The 25,322-nt window shown below is 42.3% G+C and overlaps 1 protein-coding gene across 1 annotated transcript; it reads right to left on the bottom strand.

The window, feature by feature from the left end:
- Positions 1-22,707: 22,707 nt before the first annotated feature.
- LOC123483125 (NLR family CARD domain-containing protein 3-like) lies at positions 22,708-24,849 on the bottom strand. Its single transcript, XM_045212611.1, has 2 exons — positions 24,678-24,849; positions 22,708-24,512 (listed from the first exon to the last, which is right to left on the bottom strand). Coding segments are annotated over exons 1-2 (1,806 nt in total). The 5' UTR covers positions 24,679-24,849.
- Positions 24,850-25,322: the final 473 nt, after the last annotated feature.

Here is a 25,322-nt window from a genome sequence, read left to right as displayed (position 1 = left end):
AGATCCAGCTCTCTCAGGTGTGAGGGGTTTGACTTCAGAGCTGAGACCAGAGAAGCACAGCCTTTCTCTGTGACTAGACAGCCTGACAGCCTGACAGAGAGATCATCGTGATTTCACAAACACACTGTTAATTTAACACCAGTAGTGTAGAAGGACAATGGCAGATGCATTTGGTTTATTCTCTTAAACAACATATAGATTCATCTTCCGTCTCCTAGAATTGTATGGTCATATTGTTATACTAATGTGAACATCAATGCATTGATTCAATATGTTTTTTCAATAATACATATATTTCTCTAAACATAATATTTCTTCCTGATGATTAGTACTTAAATGTCATTTTATGTACTCACAGAGCAGCTCTGGAGGCTTTGACCACTGGCAGCAGCCTCAGAAGACCTTCCTCTGATCTGGAGTATTTCTTCAGGTCAAACACATCCAGCTCCTTTTCTGAAGTCAGCAACACAAAGACCAGAGCTGACCACTGTGCAGGTGACAGTTTGACTTCTGAGAGACTTCCCTGAGCTCAGGTAGATTTGGATCTCCTTCACTAGAGAATGGTCATTCAGTTCATTCAGACAGTGGAACAGATTGATGCACCTCTCTGGAGAGGGATTCTTCCTGATCTTCTCCTTGATGTACTTGACTGTTTCTTCATGGCTCTGTGAGCTGCTTCTTGTCTTTGTCAGTAGACCTAGTAAGTGCTTCTGATTGGACTCCAGTGAGAGGCCCAGAAGGAAGCGGAGGAAAAGGTCCAGGTTTCCTGTCTCACTTTGTAAGGCTTTATCCACAGCACTCTTGTAGACAGAAACTTCAGGATTGTTTCTGATCCTCACAGAAAAGTTGCTGGACTTTGATTGCTGTTCCGCCATTAGATTCTCATTGTTGTTGATGAATGAGAGGAACACATATACAGCAGCCAGAAACTCCTGAATGCTCAGATGCACAAAGCAGTACACCTTGTCCTGGTACAGCCCACATTCCTCTTTAAAGAGCTGTGTGCACAATCCTGAGTACACTGAGGCATCATTGACATCAATGCCAGCCTCTTTCAGGTCTTCTTCATAGAAAATCAGATTGCCATTCACAAGCTGTTGAAAAGCCAGTTTTCCCAGTGACAGAATGCTCTCTTTATTCCAGTGTGGACCTGTCTCTTCTTTCCCAAGATACTTTTCATTCTTCTGTTTGGTATGAAACTCCACAAGGTGTGAGTACATCTCAGTCAGAGTCTTGGGCATCTCTTCTGTCTTATGTTTCAGCATGTGTTCAAGGACTGTTGCAGAAATCCAACAGAAGACTGGAATGTGGCACATGATGTGGAGGCTCCTTGATGTCTTTATGTGTGAGATGATTCTGCTGGCCAGGTCCTCATCACTGAATCTCTTCCTGAAGTACTCCTCCTTCTGTGGGTCATGGAACCCTCGTACCTCTGTCACCTGGTGAACACACACTGAAGGGATCTTATTGGATGCTGCAGGTCGGGTAGTTATCCAGAGGAGAGCAGAGGGAAGCAGATTTCCCTTGATGAGATTTGTCAGCAGAACATCCACTGAGGTTGACTCTGTGACGTCACAACAGATCTTGTTCTTCTGGAAGTCTAGGGGCAGTCGACACTCATCCAGACCATCAAAGATGAACAGAACTTTGTACTTGTCGTAGTTGGAGATTCTTGATTCTTTGGTTTCCATTGAGAAGTGATTGAGAAGTTTAATCAAAGTGTGTTCAACCCCGTTCATCAAATTCAGCTCCCGAAAAGGGAATGAAAATACAAATTGGACATCCTGATTTGCTTTTCCTTCAGCCCAGTCCAGAATGAACTTCTGCACAGAGACTGTTTTTCCAATGCCAGCGACTCCCTTTGTCAGCACAGTTCTGATAAGTTTGTCTTGTCCAGTTAAGGGTCTGAAGATGTCGTTACATTTGACTGCAGTCTCTGGTCTTGATTGTTTCCTGGTTGTTGTCTCAATCTGTCTCAGCTCATGTTCATTATTGACCTTTCCTGTTCCACCCTCTGTGATGTAGAGCTCTGTGTAGATCTTATTGAGAAGTGTTGGGTTTCCTTGTTTAGCAATCCCCTCAAATACACATTGAAACTTTTTCTTTAGATTAGATTTGAGTTCACGTTGACAAATCACAGCAAGCTCATCTGAATGAAGAAATAACACAGAGGATATTAATATTATGTCTGTTTTAATGCCTACAGTACTGTAAGACTGTATTATAAAGTTTAAATTATAATCATTTATTCTCTTGTCTGTATAAATCTGTAAATGTTTTCATAATGCATTACACACTGGTGTGACTGATTTATATCATTATTGGTATTATTGATGGTATCATTAATGTTCTCTCTCTCTCTCTCTCTCTCTCTCTCTCTCTCTCTCTCTCTCTCTCTCTCTCTCTCTCTCTCTCTCTCTCTCTCTCTCTCTCTCTCTCTCTCTCTCTCTCTCTCTCTCTCTCTCTCAATTAATCAACACAACACATCCCTGCTGCTACTTGATGAGGTCACTAGGTGTTGTGTTAAGGCTGCTACAATATCATTTAGTTACACAGCTACTTTAGCTGTACTTTAGCTACAGCTTTTAAATGTTTGTTCTAAAACAGCATTCAACATGAGGCAGACAGCTCTTACTTTTCTCCAGTGTGTCAGCAAGCTCCTTCTGGTTCATTTTCCTCAGGACGTGCAGTGTGATCTTCAGAGCCCCTCTCTGGCACTGCTCTCCTGCTTCTCATCTTCAGCATCCACCACTTCCTTATCCTGCTTCTGACTCTCAAAGCCTTCTGGGAGTTCTGGACTAAGAATCCTCTTGAACATCTTCAGCTCGTTCTTCACAAACGTCATAATATTCTCTTCAAGCAACTGAAATAAATCAAGTAAATAAGTTAAGCAAGAGACTAAATGCTTTCTCATTAACATATTAATGAATGATTGACAGATCAACTTTACTTGAGGTAAACAAAAACAAATGTACATGACAGGACCACATACACTGAATATGGAGGCCAGGTCTGTTTGATGACTCTGGGAAGACTGACCACTGAGAATCTCTGACTCTGATCTCTCCTGTTGGTTTCTGTGGACAAAACATCAGATTACATCTCCTCATCCAGGGAGTGCACACACACACACACACACACACACACACACACACACACACACACACACACACACACACACACACACACACACACACACACACACACACACACACACACACACACACACACACACACACACACACACACACACACACACACACAGGGAGGGAATGTTGTGTTTGTTTAATATTGTTTCAGGACTGTGAAAATGGAAAAAGTATTAGCCTATGGATTATGAAAACAACAAAAATAAATGGGAAAATGGGAGAGGAGAAATGACTAGAGACAGTGTTGTTTAACTCACTGACCATGACCCATGAGTTCTTCTTACCTTTTGTGAGAGATGTATTATTCTCATAAATGATGGGATGACTAACTTAGAAAGAATGCATTCTAGACTGGGCTAATGTAGGTTGTGTCACCTGGCAGGCTGTGATTGATGTGAAGAGCTGTTTTAGGGGGTAAAATTAGATAAGAATTTGTGTCTCCAAATACTAGACTATACTGGTTCTTTGTGATCTGTGAACCATCCTTGGACGTAGGAATGGTGTCTAGGGGAGCTGGCTCTTCTCACTATGACAGGTTGTTATGATAAATGTATGCCTGGAAACAGGGATGCGCTAAGAGGCGGGGGACTAGCCTGTGCGCCAACGGATTGGCTGAGTAAGTTTAAACCTGCTCAAGTCTCTACTCTGATTGGCCAGCAGAGAGGTGGGAACTCTCTCTCTGTCAGAGTATTTGAGGAAGAACATGTAATAATGAATTTAGTTCTCTGTCTGCCCTGCGAGGTTTTTCAGTGAGCCCGTATACGAACCAACATACTTATCATACATACATTTTGCATATAATAAATTTAGCTTGGATTGAAGATCTCTTGATTCTTATTTCATTACCAGATTTGAATTACGCAATTTCTAACACTTTGTTCAGTAGAAAAGTCTCCCTCTCTAAATACTATAGGAGGTTCCATAGACCAGTCACTCTTCATGGACACACAGCTGGGTACAGGGGAGGCTGGTCTCTCCTGCTTGATTGGGCTTCAACACAACAGAGACAAACATTACATCTCTCATCTACTCTGAGCTCAGATGGGGAATCATAAGAAGAGTTTCATTCCAAAACGCTATATATCCATTTTCAGAAATGTTTGTAAATTAGCTTTTATTGTTTAAAGAAATGATGAAAGAGATTGGTGTTTTTTCAGTAGCTAATCATGGCATGGGATTGTTCAATGACAGACATGTATTTGTTTTAAATCTATCACTTGATGGTTTCATTTCAAAGAGACAAATAATCATGTTTTTTTTGTGCAATTTTTTATACATCTGCCTCACTCACAGAGAAATAAGTAGTACTGCTAGGTTTTACACAGTAATAATATATATCTGTCTCACTCTCAGATAAATAAGTAGTACTGCTAGGTTTTACACAGTAATAATATATCTGCCTCACTCTCAGAGAAATAAGTAGTAGTGCTAGGTTTTACACAGTAATAATATATCTGCCTCACTCTCAGAGAAATAAGTAGTACTGCTAGGTTTTACACAGTAATAATATATATCTGCCTCACTCTCAGAGAAATAAGTAGTACTGCTAGGTTTTACACAGTAATAATATATATCTGCCTCACTCTCAGAGAAATAAGTAGTACTGCTAGGTTTTACACAGTAATAATATCTATCTGCCTCACTCTCAGAGAAATAAGTAGTGCTGCTAGGTTTTACACAGTAATAATATATATCTGTCTCACTCTCAGAGAAATAAGTAGTACTGCTAGGTTTTACACAGTAATAATATATCTGCCTCACTCTCAGAGAAATAAGTAGTAGTGCTAGGTTTTACACAGTAATAATATATCTGCCTCACTCTCAGAGAAATAAGTAGTACTGCTAGGTTTTACACACTAATAATATATATCTGCCTCACTCTCAGAGAAATAAGTAGTACTGCTAGGTTTTACACAGTAATAATATATATCTGCCTCACTCTCAGAGAAATAAGTAGTACTGCTAGGTTTTATACAGTCAAATGTGGCCGACCGGCACGATTCGGTCTTATGTAGCAACATTTGAAATTGTGTTTTTTTACATTGGATAAAAGTAGAGACTCAGCTAGAAAAAGGTATATCATACACTACAGTTGAGGAACAATGGGAAAGTAATTCTGCTTTGAAAGATGATAAACTTGTAACCTCAATTTTGAGAAAATGGTCTTTGAAAATTTTGGTTCACCTACTGGAGAGCTCTTCTTTATCTACATGGGTATTACTTTGGCAGATAATGTCACCCATCTAAATAAATAGTATATATATATATATAGTTAACTAAATGTATGATGTTTTTGGTTTATGTCAGTTTCATTGTTTGTTATGCTATAAATTGTTATTTTATGGTTGTAAGTGGTAAAATGAACTAATTAATTAATTACTACTTTAGTAAGGATATACTTTATTCAGTACTACTGCAGTTGCTAAATAATTCCAATAGATGGCAGCATGATCATATTACTCCAGTGCTAGCTTCCCTACACTGGCTTCTTGTTAAGGCAAGGGCTGATTTCAAGGTTTTACTGTTAACCTATAAAGCGTTACATGGGCTTGCTCCTACCTATCTTTCCGAGTTGGTCCTGCCGTACATACCAATACGTACGCTACGGTCACAAGACGCAGGCCTCCTAATTGTCCCTAGAATTTCTAAGCAAACAGCGGGAGGCAGGGCTTTCTCCTATAGATCTCCATTTTTATGGAACAGTCTGCCTACCCATGTGAGAGACGCAGACTCGGTCTCAACCTTTAAGTCTTTACTGAAGACTTATCTCTTCAGTAGGTCATATGATTGAGTGTAGTCTGGCCCAGGAGTGTGAAGGTGAACGGAAAGGCTCTGGAGCAACGAACCGCCCTTGCTGTCTCTGCCAGGCCGGTTCCCCTCTCTCCACTGGGATTCTCTGCCTCTAACCCTGTTACAGGGGCTGAGTCACTGGCTTGCTGGTGCTCTTTCATGCCGTCCCTGGGGGTGCGTCACTTGAGTGGGGTTGAGTTACTGACGTGATCTTCCTGTCTGGGTTGGCGCCCCCTGGTTTGTGCTGTGGTGGAGACCTTTGTGGGCTATACTCGGCCTTGTCTCAGGATTGTAAGTTGGTGGTTGGGGATATCCCTCTAGTGGTGCGGGGGCTGTGCTTTGGCAAAGTGGGTGGGGTTATATCCTTCCTGTTTGGCCCTGTCCGGGGGTTTCTTCGGATGGGGCCACAGTGTCTCCGGACCGCTCCTGTCTCAGCCTCCAGTATTTATGCTGCAGTAGTTTATGTGTCGGGGGGCTAGGGTCAGTTGGTTATACCTGGAGTACTTCTCCTGTCTTATCCAGTGTCCTGTGTGAATTTAAGTATGCTCTCTCTAATTCTCTCGTTCTCTCTTTCTCTCTGAGAACCTGAGCCCTAGGACCATACGTCAGGACTACCGGGCATGCTGACACCTTGCTGTCCCCAGTCCGCCTGGCCTTGCTGCTATTCCAGTTTCAACTGTTCTGCCTGCGGTTCACGAAACCCCTACCTGTCCCAGACCTGCTGTTTTCAACTCTTAATGATCGGCTAGAAAAGCCAACTGAGAGACCTGAGCCCTAGGACCATACGTCGGGACTACCGGCCGTGGTGACTCCTTGCTGTCCCCAGTCCGCCTGGCCTTGCTGCTATTCCAGTTTCAACTGTTCTGCCTGCGGTTATGGAACCCCTACCTGTCCCAGACCTGCTGTTTTCAACTCTTAATGATCGGCTATGAAAAGCCAACTGAGATTTATTCCTGATTATTATTTGACCATGCTTGTCACTTATGAACATTTTTGAACATCTTGGCATGGTTCTGTTATAATCTCCACCCGGCACAGCCAGAAGAGGACTGGCCACCCCTCATAGCCTGGTTCCTCTCTAGGTTTCTTCCTAGGTTTTGGCCTTTCTAGGGAGTTTTTCCTAGCCACCGTGCTTCTACACCTGCATTACTAGCTGTTTGGGGTTTTAGGCTGGGTTTCTGTACAGCACTTCGAGATATCAGCTGATGTACGAAGGGCTATATAAAATAAAATTGATTGATTGATTGATTGATAAGACCACGAATGACATTTCAGAAGGTTAGTTTAGTTTTCTCCCTGGATACACCACCATTCCCCCTCACAGGAAAACTCCTGCACACGCTTTTTACTGTCCCTTTCCACACTGCTAACGCAAGAGGAACGACTGAAAAAGCATTTAACAGATTACTGTGAAATAATATAATGATGATTCATGTTTATTATTAGCTGTTTTTATGCTCATGTTTTGAAATTATACTTCCTTACTATAACGATTATCAATAAGCCTGAACATTAATTTAGTCACCTCTGGTCGAGAAAAACGTATTTTCCTAGTACATTCATTGTCAGATTCATCAACCAGCAGCGAGCACTCTGCCTTCTAGCACAAGCGAGGGGCATGTTGAGGTACATTTGCTAACCGGGAGGGTTGCATGATGTAATTTATTGGTGGGCTGGAAGACGCACTCTTGTCTTATCTATTCCGAGGTTGTTTAATCGTAATATTAGATATTTAAAAATGCATGTATACTAGGGTTGAGGTTGGAGCATCTGACTAGTGATTATTTACCCGGGGTTCAACACCTGCTATAGTCACTATTTAATTGCTCTTCCAAAAGCATCACAGGCCTAATACGAGATATATAGCTAACTAAAGTAATGAGTGACCATTTTAGAAAATCATGGGACATATAGTATTTGGTTGCATGCTATTTTATGTCAATCATATTGCTGCTTGTAGCCTATAACTGATGCTTCGTGGTCTTATGCTGCAATCTGTTGGAAATATTTAGCAATTAAAAGTTAGTAATTCACTTACAGACGTTGGTGAGGCAGCTGAGAAATAAAGTGTATTAGATCAGTCTCAAACCTGCCCCACGCCAATTGCTGGACTTTCACACAGAGGTTACTAGGTCACCCAATTCAAAACACATTTGAAAAATAAAACAAATGTGTCTTATTTATCAAGTGTTCTGTTTTGCAATTATACATATAATAAACAACAACAAAATAATCAAAACGCTATTTAATAATATAATTGTATTTACCAAGATCATATTATTACTAATAGTTTATAAAAGTGTTCTAGGCTACCCTACCCTAGAATTAGGGGTTAGGGTTACGGCTAAAATAGGTTATAAGTAGGGTAAGAGTTTCTGTATAGCACTTTGTGACATCTGCTGGTGTAAAAAGGGCTTTATAAATACATTTGATTGATTGTTAGGTTTAGGGTTTTTATGGCAAAAAACAGTATGGGTTTATGGCACTCTTGCTCCTCCTTGTGGCCGTATGTGGGTACTACATAACTCATTCAACACATTTACATTTTAGTCATTTAGCAGACGCTCTTACCCAGAGCGACTTACAGTTAGTGAGTGCTTACATTATTTATTTATTTTTTCATACTGGCCCCCAGTGGGAAGCAAACACACAACCCTGGCGTTGCAAACGCCATGCTCTACCAACTGAGCTACATCCCTGCCGACCCCATGGGTCTCCCTGTCGCGGCCGGCTACGACAGAGCCTGGATTCGAACCAGGATCTCTAGACCACTGCACCACTCGGGAGACCTGACACTTCATGACACTTGCTAGGCTCATAATCTGAGATAGCAACTGCGTCAGATCTACAAATCCATTAGCTAGACCACCCGATTAGACAACAATCACCCCATTATACCCATTTGGTTTGCAACTCAGTGAACCTGCGCATCATTCGCTCAATTTGATGCCTACGAACAAAGATTTCGATGCATATCAAATTACCCAGCAGCCATTTAGAAACAACAAGTCGTCCAAAAAATTGTTATTTCTTAATTAAAAAATGTATTCTGGCTGTTTAAATCGGCCACATCTTGAAAAAGACGATAGGGACATGCGTTTTGTTTAGATTGTACACTTTTTTCTTAAAACAAATATGGTTAACCATTACCAGAAAATGTTTAATGTTTGATGGCTATCCGCCAGCCATTGTCTCTTAGACTCTGTCTCACCTCACTATTGGTGACCACAACATGTACTCAGGTGAACAGTGTGTGTTAATAATAACTTACCTGAGGTAAACGTACAGGGTTAATGCTCACCAAGTAGCCGTAACCTTGTTAATAATAAGTTACCTGAGGTAAACCTACAGGGTTAACGCTCACCAAGTAGCCGTAACCTTGTTAATAATAAGTTACCTGAGGTAAACCTACAGAGTTAATGCTCACCAAGTAGCCGTAACCTTGTTAATAATAAGTTACCTGAGGTAAACCTACAGGGTTAGCGCTCACCAAGTAGCCGTAACCTTGTTAATAATACGTTACCTGAGGTAAACCTACAGGGTTAACGCAGGCAGGTCTCATTGATAACAATAGTGAAGATGGCATTGTGACGCAGAACAATGGGCTGGGAATAGAACGTTCTGAAGACGAGTCGGTGTCACAGAGCTCAATAGAACTAATAGGAGCTGGTAGGGGTGAAAAATGCCCAAACATAAGGCCTGTTTTTTTCGCAAATACTTCATAACCAGGGACAGAAGGTAATATTATGAAACTGGGCTCCATGGCGGATGCAATGAACTAATTTTATCAGAAATAAACGTTGTAAAAAATGTCACGAAAATAATATTCAAAAGTTCAGTCCTTGGACACAGAGGGGTTAAACACTAAAGTTACCGTCCATCTTGTGAAGAGAGGAGAACCGGACAGAGGGATGGTAGGTAGCCAGCATCCGTCAACGAGAGAGGGAGAAGCCCTCCACGGTATTTAACAGGTGGAAGAAACAACCCGGGAGCTCCATCGGTCCACAAGAAATGCAGGCAGCCGGTGATGATGTAGTGGTAGCTAGGATAACTAGGATGCTGCTGGTAGAGTAGCTAGCTTAGCTAGCTGTACCGACTAGCTTGGCTAGCTAGCAGGTCGTTCGTCTGTCCCTCGAGGATGATGACGAATCCGGTGAACCACACAATTAAACAAGAAGAGCGAGTGAAAAGGATCTGGCTACACTCATACTGTCACTGACCATTACGCAAAAAAGCTAATTGAACAATAAACTTCGGCGTCTCAACACTGTAACGAACTCCGTGGTTGTTCCCCAAGATCACCTCAGACCACTCAGCGCGTAACTGGACAATATGCTTGGCGCCAAACCTTACGTGGACGCGGGCAGTTCTGGACGTGGACGTGGACAATTCCAGAACGCGGACATGAGCAGTGCAACACAATACATTTACATTTACATTTTAATCACTTAGCAGACGCTCTTATCCAGAGCGACTTACAGTTAGTGAGTGCATACATAACCCAGTCTTTACACTGGCTTACATTAGTAATATTCATTTATTTATTTTTATATGTAAAACAAACATTCAACGTTTTTTTATAACAATATTTTGAGATCTGGGCCCATATCCACAAAGTGTCTCAGAGTAGAACATTGGTGGTATAAGTGCTGAGAATAAAGACATTTTACACTCATGGGTATAAATTAAAGCTATGCATGAAGCCTCTAGTCCCACCGAGTCGGCAGATATTTAGGACACCTGAGCTGTCCTAACCAGTTAAGAATTAACAGCAGGTGTCTTGATAATACTATAGAATAATGCAGTGAGTCAGTGGTTCCTGCACCACATGTAATTGCTTTGGAGTAGTTAAAAATAATATTTGTATATTTCTATATGATCAATCCATAAATAATATAGACCTACATGCAACAGTAGGTCTTGTGCTTTTGGCAATGATTTCTGTATAATAATTATGTATAAGTGATACCATTAATGTCTGCATAGCATGTTGTCTTCATTTTGGCATATTAACTGATACTTATTTCTGAAGAGTAACTCAGGTTTTCGCCCAGCGGCTAAGGCAGTCCTTCTCAAATAGTGGGGCGCGCCCCCCTGGGGGGGCTCGGAGCGATGCCAGGGGGCGGCGCGTGTGACCCCGGGGAACATGCATTTTTTTTGCCGCAGGGAATAGTTTTTTTTTGCACGGAACAAGAGCACACAGCACAGAGCAGGAGATATGAAGTGCAGATAACAAACCCTTAAGAGACACCATGGAAAAATATTTAACAGGGATGAAAAGAAAGGCGGAGAGAGACGGAGATGAGACAAACGTAAGTCTCCCGCAAAGCTAAGACAAGGAAATATGACAAGCGTATGTAGCGCTTGGCTTCACTGCGACTACGGTGGGAGACGAGGAAAGACCGGTATGTTTACTGTGTCTAAAAATGTTGGCAGCGGACAGCATGAAGCCAAATAAATTAAGGCGTCACTTAAAGACATTACACCCCAATCACACTGATACACCCCAATCACCAGACCACTAAAAACAAGAGTCTTCTCTGCTATCTGTAAGGAGATGGGAGCTGAACATGAAGCTGTACTGTTTCACAGTGAAGCAAGGTGGCTGTCACGAGGAAAAGTCTTGTCCCGAGTTTTTGAGCTCAGAGAGCAGATAAGAATGTTTTCGGAGCAGGAGCACAAGTATGACCTTGCAGAAAAATTTTGTGATAACTTCCTGGCAAAACTGGCCTACCCGAGTGACATATTTGGAAAGCTAAATGAACTAAATCTACAGCTTCAAGGGAAAGATAAACACCTCCCTCAGGTCACAGACAAGATCAGCTCTTTCACTCCAACGCTTGCAATGTGGGACAGGCGACTTGATGAAGGAAATACTGATTCATTCGAGAACCTGCATGAATTTGTTGACACTACTGACTATGATGCCACCTCAGTGATTCCATATATTAAGGAGCATATTTCATCACTGATGGGATTCTTTAAAAAGTACTTCCCTGAAAACAGTTCCCAATATGACTGGGTGAGAGATCCTTTCAATGCACCAGCTCCAACTGGTTTCAGCTCTGCAGAGGAGGACCAGTTCATTGATATGACGTCTGACTCCACATTGAGACTGAGGTTCACATCACAGACACTGAGTGAATTCTGGCTGAGTGTAGAAAGGCAGTATCCACTCTTAGGGCAGAGGGCCATGGTCATTCTTCTTCCTTTTGCAACATCTTATCTTTGTGAGATTGGCTTCTCTGCTGTTGCTGCACTGAAGACCAAGTACAGGTCCCAGCTAAACATTGAGCAGGAGCTGAGAGTTGCAGTATCATATTTGGCCCCGTGTAGCTCAGTTGGTAGAGCATGGCGCTTGCAACGCCAGGGTTGTGGGTTCGTTTCCCACGGGGGGCCAGTATGAAAATGTATGCACCCACTAACTGTAAGTCGCTCTGGATAAGAGCGTCTGCTAAATGACTAAAATGTAAAATGTAAATGTAATGCTTCAAACCCCGCTTCGAAAAGCTGTGCACTGCAAAATGTGCTCATTGTAGCCATTAATCCTGACTTCCTCATTTTTATAAAAAAATCAGCACAAATTGTTTTATTCATTTTTGTTTTATAGGTCAGTGTTTCATATATTGTGCTCCTGAGTTAATGTTGCTGATCAATTTGAATTTATTATTATTTATTGATTATATTCAATTTTGTTTTTCAGTATCAAATGGTCAAAAAATGTTTACAGTTTAAATAAGGTTAGAATTTTTTTATTTTATTTCAGGCAAATTGATGAACTTTAAGTATTTTCTGTTACAGACTAAAAACAATGTTAATAAAGTTATTCTTTGTTGTAAGTTGATCTATATTATTATTATTATTATTTTTTTTTTTTTATGGTAATAAGGATACAATGTTATGCAGAGGTGTACTTATAACAATTTTATAGACAAATGATACTATTTACAGTCGCGGCGGAGAGTTGGGGGGCGCGAAATGTTTACTTCTTCCTAGGGGGGGCGTAACAGAAAATAATTGAGAAGCACTGGTACAGTGTGAGTGTGTGTGTGTGTGTCCAGCGTATGTGTGTGTGTCCAGTGTGTGTGTCCAGTGTGTGTGTGTGTGTGTGTTTGTGTGTCCAGTGTGTGTGTGTGTGTCCAGTGTGTGTGTGTCCTGTGTGTGTGTGTGTCCAGTGTGTGTGTGTGTGTGTGTCCAGTGTGTTTGTGTGTCCTGTGTATGTGTGTGTGTGTGTCCAGTGTGTGTGTGTGTGTGTGTGTGTCCAGTGTGTGTGTGTCCTGTGTGTGTGTGTGTGTGTGTGTGTGTGTGTGTGTGTGTGTGTGTGTTTGTCCAGTGTGTGTGTGTGTGAGTCCAATGTGTGTGTGTCCTCTGTGTGTGTGTGTGTGTCCAGTGTTTGTGTCCAGTGTGTGTGTGTTCAGTGTGTGTCCAGTGTGTGTGTGTGTCCAGAGTGTGTGTGTGTGTCCAGTGTGTGTGTGTCCAGTGTGTGTGTCCAGTGTGTGTGTGTTCAGTGTGTGTCCAGTGTGTGTGTGTGTCTAGTGTGTGTGTGTGTGTGTGTCCAGTGTCCAGTGTGTGTGTGTGTGTGTGTGTGTGTGTGTCCAGTGTGTGTGTGTCCAGTGTGTGTGTCCAGTGTGTGTGTGTTCAGTGTGTGTCCAGTGTGTGTGTGTGTCTAGTGTGTGTGTGTGTGTCCAGTGTCCAGTGTGTTTGTCCAGTGTGTTTGTTCAGTGTGTGTGTGTGTGTGTGTCCAGTGTGTGTGTGTGTCCAGTGTGTGTGTGTGTATGTGTCCAGTGTGTGTGTGTGTGTGTGTGTGGGTGTGTGTCCAGTGTGTGTGTCCAGTGTGTGTGTGTGTGTGTGTGTTTGTGTGTCCAGTGTGTGTGTGTGTGTGTGTGTGTCCAGTGTGTGTGTGTCCTGTGTGTGTGTGTGTCCAGTGTGTGTGTGTGTGTGTGTGTGTCCAGTGTGTGTGTGTGTCCTGTGTATGTATGTGTGTGTGTCCAGTGTGTGTGTGTGTGTGTGTGTGTCCAGTGTGTGTGTGTGTGTGTGTGTGTCCAGTGTGTGTGTGTCCTGTGTGTGTGTGTGTGTGTGTCCAGTGTCCAGTGTGTGTGTGTGTCTAGTGTGTGTGTGTGTGTGTCCAGTGTGTGTGTGTCCAGTGTGTGTGTCCAGTGTGTGTGTGTGTGAGTCCAATGTGTGTGTGTCCTCTGTGTGTGTGTGTGTGTGTCCAGTGTTTGTGTCCAGTGTGTGTGTGTTCAGTGTGTGTCCAGTGTGTGTGTGTGTCCAGAGTGTGTGTGTGTGTCCAGTGTGTGTGTGTTCAGTGTGTGTCCAGTGTGTGTGTGTGTCTAGTGTGTGTGTGTGTTTGTGTCCAGTGTCCAGTGTGTGTGTGTGTCTAGTGTGTGTGTGTGTGTGTCCAGTGTGTGTGTGTCCAGAGTCTCGTGGGTTTCATAACCACGTCTGTATAACAATTCAATAATGATGAGACAGGAGACAGGAATCAGTTCAACCATTTATCTGGAACGTGATCATCTCGAACACATACAAACCCCCATGATGCTCTGCAGCACAACCCCAATAAACAACAAATACATACATAAGTAAATGGACACAAAACAAAACTCAGAGGAATTTAAATGTTCATTTCTAGAAAGTAGGGCCATGGGATAGGGTCAGAAAGGTCAGTATGTTTGATAACTGGTTACAGAGTTGACATAACAAGCATAAGGTCCATTATAACACAGTGAAGTAGAGGTGGGAGCTAAAAGCAGACATGGACAGTGAGACGGTGTGAGGAGGTCAGGGTGAAACACTAGATCAGGACAGGTAGAAATGGCAGGGCTGGAAATAGACACAGAGACACATTCTGATCATGGCTCAGACCTGACCTGAGACACCCAAACAGAAGATGCCATAGCAAAGTCCTGTCCAGTAGGCTATATGGGATTTCCTTTCATCAAAATACAACACATGGAAATGTGTCCAGTGTGTGTGTCCACTGTGTGTCCAGTGTGTGTGTGTGTCAAGTGTGTGTGTCCAGTGTGTGTGTGTTCAGTGTGTGTGTGTTCAGTGTGTGTATGTGTGTTCAGTGTGTGTGTGTGTGTGTCCAGTGTGTGTGTGTGTGTGTCCAGTGTGTGTGTGTGTGTGTGTGTGTGTGTCCAGTGTGTGTGTGTGTGTGTCTAGTGTGTGTATGTGTGTTCAGTGTGTGTGTGTGTGTGTTCAGCGTGTGTGTGTTCAGTGTGTGTGTGTCCAGTGTGTGTGTGCAGTGTGTGTGTCTAGTGTGTGTGTTTGTGTGTGTGTCCAGTGTGTGTGTGTGTGTGTGTGTGTGGGGGTGGGTGTTTAGTGTGTGTGTGTGTGTGTGTTCAGTGTGTGTGTGTGTGTGTGTGTGTTTCCAGTGTGTGTATGTCCAGTGTGTGTGTGTGTGTGTGTCTAGTGTGTGTGTGTCCAGTGTGAGTGTGTCGAGTTTGTGTGTGTGTCCAGTGTGTGTGTGTCCAGTGTGTGTATTTGTCCAGTGTGTGTGTGTACAGTGTGTGTGTTTGTGTTAATAATAAATAATAATATGCCATTTAGCAGACGCTTTTATCCAAAGCGACTTACAGTCATGCGTGCATAATTTTTTTTTGTGTATGGGTGGTCCCGGGGATCGAACCCACTACCTTGGCGTTACAAGCGCCGTGCTCTACCAGCTGAGCTACAGAGGACCACGTGTGTGTGTTTGTGTGTGTCCAGTGTGTGTGTGTGTGTGTCCAGTGTGTGTGTGTCCAGTGTGTGTGTGTCCAGTGTGTGTGTGTTCAGTGTGTGTGTGTGTGTGTGTCTAGTGTGTGTTTGTGTGTGTCCAGTGTGTGTATTTGTCCAGTGTGTGTGTGTGTGTTTGTGTGTCCAGTGTGTGTGTGTGTGTGTGTGTGTTTGTCCAGTGTGTGTGTGTGTGTGTGTGTGTGTGTGTGTGTGTGTGTTTGTCTAGATTGTGTGTGTGTCTAGTGTGTGTGTGTCCAGTGTGTGTTTGTCCAGTGTGTGTGTGTCCAGTGAGTATGTGTCCAGTGTGTGTGTGTGTGTGTGTCCAGTGTGTGTGTGTCCAGTGTGTGTGTGTTTGTGTGTGTCCAGTGTGTGTCCAGTGTGTGTGTGTTCAGTGTGTGTGTGTGTGCAGTGTGTGTGTGTGTGTGTCTAGTGTGTGTGTGTGTCCAGTGTGAGTGTGTGTGTGTCCAGTGTGTGTGTGTTTGTGTGTGTCCAGTGTGTGTGTCCAGTGTGTGTGTGTTCAGTGTGTGTGTGTGTACAGTGTGAGTGTGTCCAGTGAGTATGTGTCCAGTGTGTGTGTGTGTGTGTGTGTCCAGTGTGTGTGTGTCCAGTGTGTGTGTGTACAGTGTGTGTGTGTGTGTGTGTGTCTAGTGTGTGTGTGTGTGTGTATGTGTCCAGTGTGTGTATTTGTCCAGTGTGTGTGTGTGTGTGTGTGTTTGTGTGTGTCCAGTGTGTGTGTGTGTGTGTGTGTTTGTCCAGTGTGTGTGTGTGTGTGTGTGTGTGTGTGTGTGTGTGTGTGTGTGTGTTTGTGTGTGTCCAGTGTGTGTGCCCAGTGTGTGTGTGTTCAGTGTGTGTGTGTGTGTTTGTGTGTGTGTGTTTGTGTGTGTGTGTGTGTGTCTAGTGTGTGTGTGTCCAGTGTGTGTTTGTCCAGTGTGTGTGTGTGTGTGTGTGTGTGTTAGTGTTACCATGGTTATTATTTACAGGGACACTGAGGAGTCAACATAATGAACCCCAAACCCTGGATAGAGGGGCTCAGTGAACGTGGAGTGGAATGTGTTCAGGTGGGTCAGTGTGTCAGAGGAGACTCTGTAGAAGGACAGAGTGCCGGCTGGCCAGTCCAGATACACTCCTACTCTGTGGGAGCTGGAGGAGCGGACGTCTATGGTAGTGGACTTATTATTGTGACAGGCAGAGTAACTGTTGTCAGAGCAGATCAGACTCAGGACTTGTCATTGGCTCCAATCCCACAGTCATCACCCCATCCTCTCCTGCTGATTCCTTTATATGTCACTCCTATATCAGCCCCTCTCCCACTCCACTCTAACTCCCTTTCCCCACTCCACTCTACCTCCCAGTAACAGCGCCCAGTCAGACCCTCTCTACACAGCACCTGTCCACAGACCTCAAATCTGTCTGGGTGATCAGGATACGGCTGCTTCTCTCTCCTACGTGTCACCTTTCTGTTCTCCTCAGACAGAGAGAGGAATCTGTTTACTGTGTTTAGGTCCAGTGTGAGATCACAGACATCTGATGGATGAAACCAGACACAATATTAGAAATCATCATCATTCACATTAGAATGTTAACTCACTTTTCACTAATTCATTTAATGTAGATGTTTCTAGGTATCAAAAGGAGAAGTTAAGGTAACTTGAGACTTGTTCAGTGATCATATGTTATACTGTATGGTAATATAAAACACACTTATTCCCATTAATTACACACACACACACACAAACATCGTGAACACACACACACACACATCCTGAAACACACATATCCTGAACAAACACACAAATCCTGAACACACACACACATCCTGAACACACACACACATTTCTACTGTAACAGGAACACGCCACACACACACACATTGTCAAAGCAACTCTTTGTAAACTTTGGTGTCCCTGATTTGTGCTTCTGTAGAACTACAGCTGATATTTAATATGACCAAGTAAGTAATGATGGTGGTCTTTGACTTTGACTTCACTTGAATTAAGACTTATTCTTAGTCATATTCTTCACAGCAGTCAACACTCACATTTTCTAAGTCCAGGTTTCATTGTGTTCTCTCCACCATGTTCCACACTGTAGCGGTAAGCAGAAGAACAGACAGTCATTGAGGGAAACACCTGAACTCACACACACTCTCACACACACACACACACACACACACACACACACACACACACACACACACACACACACACACACACACACACACACACACACACACACACACACACACACACACACACACACACACACACACACAGTCTTTATATAACTTAGTCCAAGTGGTGGTCAGAATGTTTGTCTTAACTAGCCTGATAACTCCAACATGTCTGATATGAACATTGACATAAACCCTCTACATACTTGAGTTTCTCCAGTCTCCAGTGTGGATCCTCCAGTCCAGCAGAGAGCAGTCTGACTCCTGAGTCTCCTGGGTGATTGTAGCTCAGGTCCAGCTCTCAGGTGTGAGGGGTTTGACTTCAGAGCTGAGACCAGAGAAGCACAGCCTTCCTCTGTGACTAGACAGCCTGACAGCCTGCAAAGAGTCAAATCATATTAAAACCACACTGCTATTCTTTGGGTGGTGAAAATAGTGGCAAAATATTTTTTCAACATTTTCAGATATATCAGTGTCCTGAAACCTGCCATATCTATTCATAAATGAATGTATCATTATTAGAAATGATCATATATTGATTGTAGAGAGAAACATGCAAATTATCAAAGTATTGCTTGTAGATAGAACAATGCATATGACAAATATTTGAGTAGACTGACCAGAGCAGTTTAAAAAGCAGTATCAGTCAAAAGACAGACAGTGAGGTATCAGATTTAGATTGTATTGAGTATACAGTCCACACTATATCTATTTTGACAGTGAAGCTAACATTTTAAATGTGGCTCTGTACTCCAGCATTTTGGATTTGAGATCAAATGTTTCATATGAGGTGACAGTATATAATTTCACCTTTTATTTGAGGGTATTTTCATACATATCTGTTTCAACATTTAGAAATGAAAGCACTTTATGTATCTAGTCCTCCATTTGAAGAAGTCATAAGTATTCTGACCAATTCACTTATAGTGTATTAAAGTAGTCAAAAGTTTAGTATTTGGTCCCATATTCTTTGAATGCAATGACTAAATCAAGCCTGTGACTGCCATGATTGAGAAAGATCATGAATGAATCATGAATGAATGAATCATGAGTATTTTGTCCGATATTCCTTGAACACAATGACTACATCAAGCTTGTGACTCAAACTTGTTGGTTGCATTTGCAGTTTGTTTTGGGTTATGTTTTGCCCAATATTAAAATGGTTGATGATAACTGGAGTAATCTTCTGTCTAAGTGAGTAGATAACATGTTTCTAAACACTACTAAATTAATCCTGATGATGCCATGATTAAGAAAAATCATGAATGAATCATGAATAATAATGAATGAGAAAGTTACAGAGGCTACAACAAAACATGCTAACCTCTCACCATTACCAATAACAGAGGGGGTATGATCCTTGTTCCTCTGTAACTTTCTCATGCATCATCATTTCCGATTCATTCATGATTATTCATAATCATGGTAGCATCCACATGAATGTAGAAGTGTTCAGAAACATATTCTATTCTTACTGACAATACATGTGAAGTGACTCCAAAATGACAGGACATTATTCACCATTCAGTTTCTATTAGGAAAAACATCATCTAAAAACAAAACCAAGACAAACTGCAAATGCATTAAACAAGTTTGTAGAATCACAAGCTTGATATAATCACTGCAGGTAAGGAATATGGGACCAAATACTACACTTATGACTACTTTAATACAATATAAGTGAATATGTCCAAATTATTACGACTTTTTCAAATGGGAGAACAAGATACATAAAGTGCTTTCATTTCTAAACGGTAAAAATATATATATATATATATATATATATATATATATATATATATATATATATATATATATATATATATATATATATATATATATGAATACCTTTAAATAAAAGGAGACATTCTGTACTGTTGCCTAATATGAAACATTATATCTGAAATCCATAATGCTGGAGCATAGCACCAAATGTAAAACTGTAAGCTTCACTGTCCAAACACATATGGTGTGGACTATGTGTGCCTGGTAAACACATGTGGATCTGTTGAACAGTTATCACTTGTTGACCAACTACAGGAATACTGACCTCAGAGTCTCCAGTTTACTGTGGGGATTCCCCAGGACAGCAGAGAGCAGTTTCACTCCTGAATCCTTCAGGTCATTGTTACTCAGATCCAGCTCTCTCAGTTGTGAGGGGTTTGACCTCAGAGCTGAGACCAGAGAAGCACAGCCTTCCTCTGTGACTAGACAGCCTGACAGCCTGCAAAGAGTAAAATCATATTAAAACCACACTGTTATTCTTTGGTGGTGAAAATATATATTTTCAACATTTTCAGATAAATCAGAGTCCTGAAACCTGCCATATCTATTCATATATTTATATATACAGTACCAGTCAAAGGTTTGAACACACCAACTCATTCAAGGGTTTTTCTTTATTTTTACTATTTTTTACATTGTAGAATAATAGTGAAGACATCAAAACTATGAAATAACACATATGGAATCATGTAGTAACCAAAAAAGTGTTAAATTAATCAAAATATATTTTATATTTGAGATTCTTCAAATAGCCACCCTTTTCCTTGATGACAGCTTTGCACACTCTTGGCATTCTCTCAACCAGCTTCATGAGGTAGTCACCTGGAATGCATTTCAATTAACAGGTGTGCCTTCTTAAAAGGTAATTTGTGGAATTTATTTCCTTCTTAATGTGTTTGAGCCAATCAGTTGTGTTGTGACAAGGTAGGGGGTATAAAGAAGATAGCCCTATTTGGTAAAAGACCAAGTCCATATTATGGCAAGAACAGCTCAAATAAGCAAAGAGAAATGACAGTCCATCATGACTTTAAGACATGACGGCCAGTCAATACGGAACATTTCAACAACTTTGAAAGATTCTTCAAGTGCAGTCGTAAAAACATCAAGCGCTATGATGAAACTGGCTCTCATGAGGACCGCCACAGGAATGGAAGACCCAGAGTTACCTCTGCTGCAGAGGATAAGTTCATTAGAGTTACCAGCCTCAGAAATTGCAGCCCAAATAAATGCATTTTAGAGTTCAAGTCACAGACACATCTCAACATCAACTGTTCAGAGGGGACTGTGTGAATCAGGCCTTCATGGTCGAATTGCCTCAAATAAATCACTACTAAAGGACACATATTAGAAGAAGAGACTTGCTTGGGCCAACAAACACGGGCAATGGACATTACACAGGTGGACATTTGTCCTTTGGCCTGGAGTCCAAATTGGAGATTTTTGGTTCCAACCGCCGTGTCTTTGTGAGACGCGGTGTGGGTGAACGGATGATCTCTGCATGTGTATTTCCCACCGTAAAGCATGGAGGAGGAGGTGTGATGGTGTGATGGTGTGGGGGAGCTTTGCTGGTGACACTGTCTGTGATTTATTTAGAATTTAACCACACTTATCCAGCATGGCTACCACAGCATTCTGCAGCGATACGCCATACCATCTGGTTTGGGCATCGTGGAACTATCATTTGTTTTTCAACAGGACAATGACCCAACACACCTCCAGGCTGTGTAAGGGCTATTTTACCAAGAAGGAGAGTGATGGAGTGCTGCGTCAGATGACCTGGCCTCCACAATCCCCCGACCTCAACCCAATTGAGATGGTTTGGGATGAGTCGGACCGCAGAGTGAAGGAAAAGCAGCCAACAAGTTCTCAGCATATGTGGGAACTCCTTCAAGACTGTTGGAAAAGCATTCCATGTGAAGCTGGTTGAGAGAATGCCAAGAGTGGGCAAAGCTGTCATCAAGGCAAAGGGTGGCTATTTGAAAAATGTCAAATATAAAATATATTTTCATTTGTTTAACACTTTTTTGGTTACTACATGATTTCATATGTGTTATTTCATAGTTTTAATGTCTTCACTATTATTTTACAATTTAAAAATTGTAAAAATAAAGAAAAACCCTTGAATGAGTAGGTGTGTCCAAACTTTTGACTGGTACTGTATATAAATTAATTAATGTATCATTATTAACAGTAGATAACATGTTTCTAAACACTACTAAATTAATATGTGTGTGTGTGTGTGTGTGTGTGTCCAGTGTGTGTGTGTGTGTGTGTGTGTGTGTCCAGTGTGTGTGTGTGTGTGTGTGTGTGTGTGTGTGTGTGTGTGTGTGTGTCCTGTGTGTTTGTGTCCTGTGTGTGTGTGTCCAGTGTGTGTATGTGTGTGTGGTCCAGTGTGTGTGTGTATAGTATGTGTGTCCTGTGTGTGTGTGTGTGTCCAGTGTGTGTGTGTTCATTGAGTGATACAGGAATAATGACCTCAGAGTCTCCAGTCTGCAGTGTGGATCCTCCAGTCCAGCAGAGAGCAGCTTCACTCCTGAATCCTTCAGGTCATTGTTACTCAGATCCAGCTCTCTCAGGTGTGAGTGGTTTGACTTCAGAGCTGAGACCAGAGAAGCACAGCCTTTCTCTGTGACTAGACCGCCTGACAGCCTGCAAAGAGTCAAATCATATTAAAACCACACTGCTATTCTTTGGTGGTCAAAATAGTGGCAGTATATTTTTTCCAACACTTCACAGGATGTGTCTGTGAGTTTACAGCCAGTGAGTCTGTCAACAGAGTAAATACCATGAGGGACAGGTTGTATTAAAATGTTACATTTAGCTTTTCCTGCTTACACTGTTACCCCTGCACTAATAATGTAAACACTGTGTATAGATGTCTCAATGCTACAACTTTTCTGATCCGTTTGTATTACAGTTTGTTTAAGACTTTTCAGCTGATAGAAAGTTTAGTCAGCCAATGAAAATATTGTTGTTCTTACATACAGTAAAGTTTGGTCTGAGGGATAGTCACATGAGTACTTACAGAGCCAGTCAGCCAATGAAAATGCTGCTGTAACTACAATGTATTTTGGTGTGGGATATTTCCATGAATACTTACAGAGCTTTCCTGCAGCCTCTCACAGCTGGGAGCAGTCTCCTACGACCCTCCTCTGATGTCTTGTATACCTTCGGGTCAAACACATCCAGAACCTCCTCTGATATCTGTAGCATGTAGGCCAGTGCTGAACACTGAGAAAGTGTGAGGTTTTTGGATCTCTTCTCTGACCTCAAGTACGCTTGGATTTTCTCTTGTACTGAATGGTCTTTCATCTCTATCAGACAGTGGAAGAGATTGATGCACCTCTCAGGGGAGATGTTCTTCCTCTGCATCACCTTAAGGGATCGGATTGTTTTCTGGACGCTGTCTGGACTGCTTTCTGTCTGTGTCACCAGACCTCGTAGGAGTTTCTGATTGGACTCCAGTGACATGCCATGAAGGAAGCGGACAAAGAGGTCCAGGTGTCCGTTCTTGCTCTCCAAGGCTTTATCCACGGTACTCTTCAGCAGCTCATGCAAGGTTAGCTCTTCAGATGCAGCTCTAGACTTTCTCTTGAGGAAGGGCTTCAGTGCATCCATGTCCTTGGTTGTGTAACAATGGTACATGTAGACAGCTGAGAGAAACTCCTGAAGGCTCAGATGAACAAAGCAGTACACCACTCTCTGAAATAACACAGACTCTTCTTTAAAGATTTGTGTGCACACTCCTGAGTACACTGAGGCTTCTTTGACATCAATGCCACACTCTTTCAGGTCTTCTTCATAGAACATGAGATTACCCTTCTCCAGATGTTCAAACGCCAGCTTCCCCAGCTTCAGAAGAATTTCCTTATCTGACTCCATGAGCTCCTGTTGATCCATCTCATCTCTTCCATGATACTTCTGGTTCTTCAGGCTGGTCTGAATGAGCAGGAAGTGTATTGACATCTCAGTCAGAGTCGTGGGCATCTCTCTCCTCTTGTCTGTACTCAACATGTGTTCAAGGACTATTGCAGAAATCCAACAGAACACTGGCATGTGGCACATGATGTGGAGGCTCCTTGATGTCTTTATGTGTGAGATGATTCTGCTGGCCAGGTCCTCATCACTGAATCTCTTCCTGAAGTACTCCTCCTTCTGTGGGTCATTGAACCCTCGTACCTCTGTCACCTGGTCAACACACTTAGGGGGGATCTGATTGGTTGCTGCTGGTCGGGAGGTTATCCATAGGACTGCAGAGGGAAGCAGATTCCCCTTGATGAGGTTTGTCAGCAGAACATCGACAGACGATGTCTGGGTGACATCAGACACCTTTTCATTGTGCTGGAAATCCAATGGAAGTCTGCTTTCATCCAAACCATCAAAGATGAAGATAGCTTTACAGGCAGTGAGTTTCTTTGCATGGTCTATGTCTAGTTCTGTGTGAAAATCATTTAAAAGTCCAAGAAGACTGTACTGGAGATCTTTAATCAAGTTCAGCTCCCGGAAAGGAAGCACAAATATGATATCCACATCTTGGTTCGCCTTCTCTTCAGCCCAGTCTAGGATGAACTTCTGCACAGAGACTGTTTTTCCGATGCCAGCGATGCCCTTCGTCAGCACAGTTCTGATGCTTCTCTCTTGGCCTGGTAAGGGTTTAAAGATGTCATTGCAGTGGATTGCTGTGTCATGTGAGGTTGGTGTCCTGGATGCTGTCTCTAGCTGCCACACCTCATGTTCATTGTTAACCCCTTCACTCTCTCCTTCTGTGATGTAGAGCTCTGTGTAAATCCTGTTGAGGGGAGTTTGGTTCCCTGCTTTTTCCATACCTTCTATCACACATTCATACCTCCTTTTCAGACTGTCTTTATGGTTTACTATAGCTCTCTGCAGGCTGTCATCCACTACAAGGGAAGAGGAAAAATCATGTGTATCAGAAACATTCATTGACAGGATGAAAAGTGGGCCTTCCACAACTACAGTAACTTCTATTATCTCATAATATTGTAGTTAACTACTGTAAATCATATTAAGGTATTGACTTGGCCCACGTGTGCAAGTGGTCTTACTGTTTTCAGAGCCTCTTGTTTTATCGGGTTGACTCAGGTGCTGTAGTACAGGACGTGTTCTGGATCTCTTTCTACACTGAGGACAGTCATAGTCTCCTGAAGGAGCAGGTTTCTCCCAGTATCTGGTGATGCACTGTCTGCAGAACCTGTGTCCACAGGCGATAGAGACTGGATCCCTCAGCACCTGCTGACACACTGCACACCTGGACTGATCCTCTAACAGAGTAGACCTTCCACTACAGAGATAAAGGAGAGAGAGATTGTAGATGTTAATACTGATCCTCTGGCAGAGTAGACCTTCCACTACAGAGATAAAGGAGAGAGAGATTGTAGATGTTAATACTGATCCTCTAACAGAGTAGACCATCCACTACAGAGATAAAGGAGAGAGAGATTGTAGATGTTAATACTGTTCATAGACAGACAGCTGGGAACAGTATACTCTGCTCTCTGAGTGTGGTAGTAGCCTCTGGAAAGGATAACATGTCCACAGTGGTATTACTAAACTATATGAACTCAAAAGGTTGTAGAAACATGTCCACGGTGGTATTACTAAACTATATGAACTCAGAAGGTTGTAGAAACATGTCCACAGTGGTATTACTAAACTATATGAACTCAGAAGGTTGTAGAAACATGTCCACA

The sequence above is a fragment of the Coregonus clupeaformis genome, unplaced genomic scaffold, assembly GCF_020615455.1.
Source record: "Coregonus clupeaformis isolate EN_2021a unplaced genomic scaffold, ASM2061545v1 scaf0031, whole genome shotgun sequence".
Taxonomy (NCBI): Eukaryota; Metazoa; Chordata; class Actinopteri; order Salmoniformes; family Salmonidae; genus Coregonus; species Coregonus clupeaformis.
This window is presented reverse-complemented; position numbering and strand designations above follow the sequence as displayed.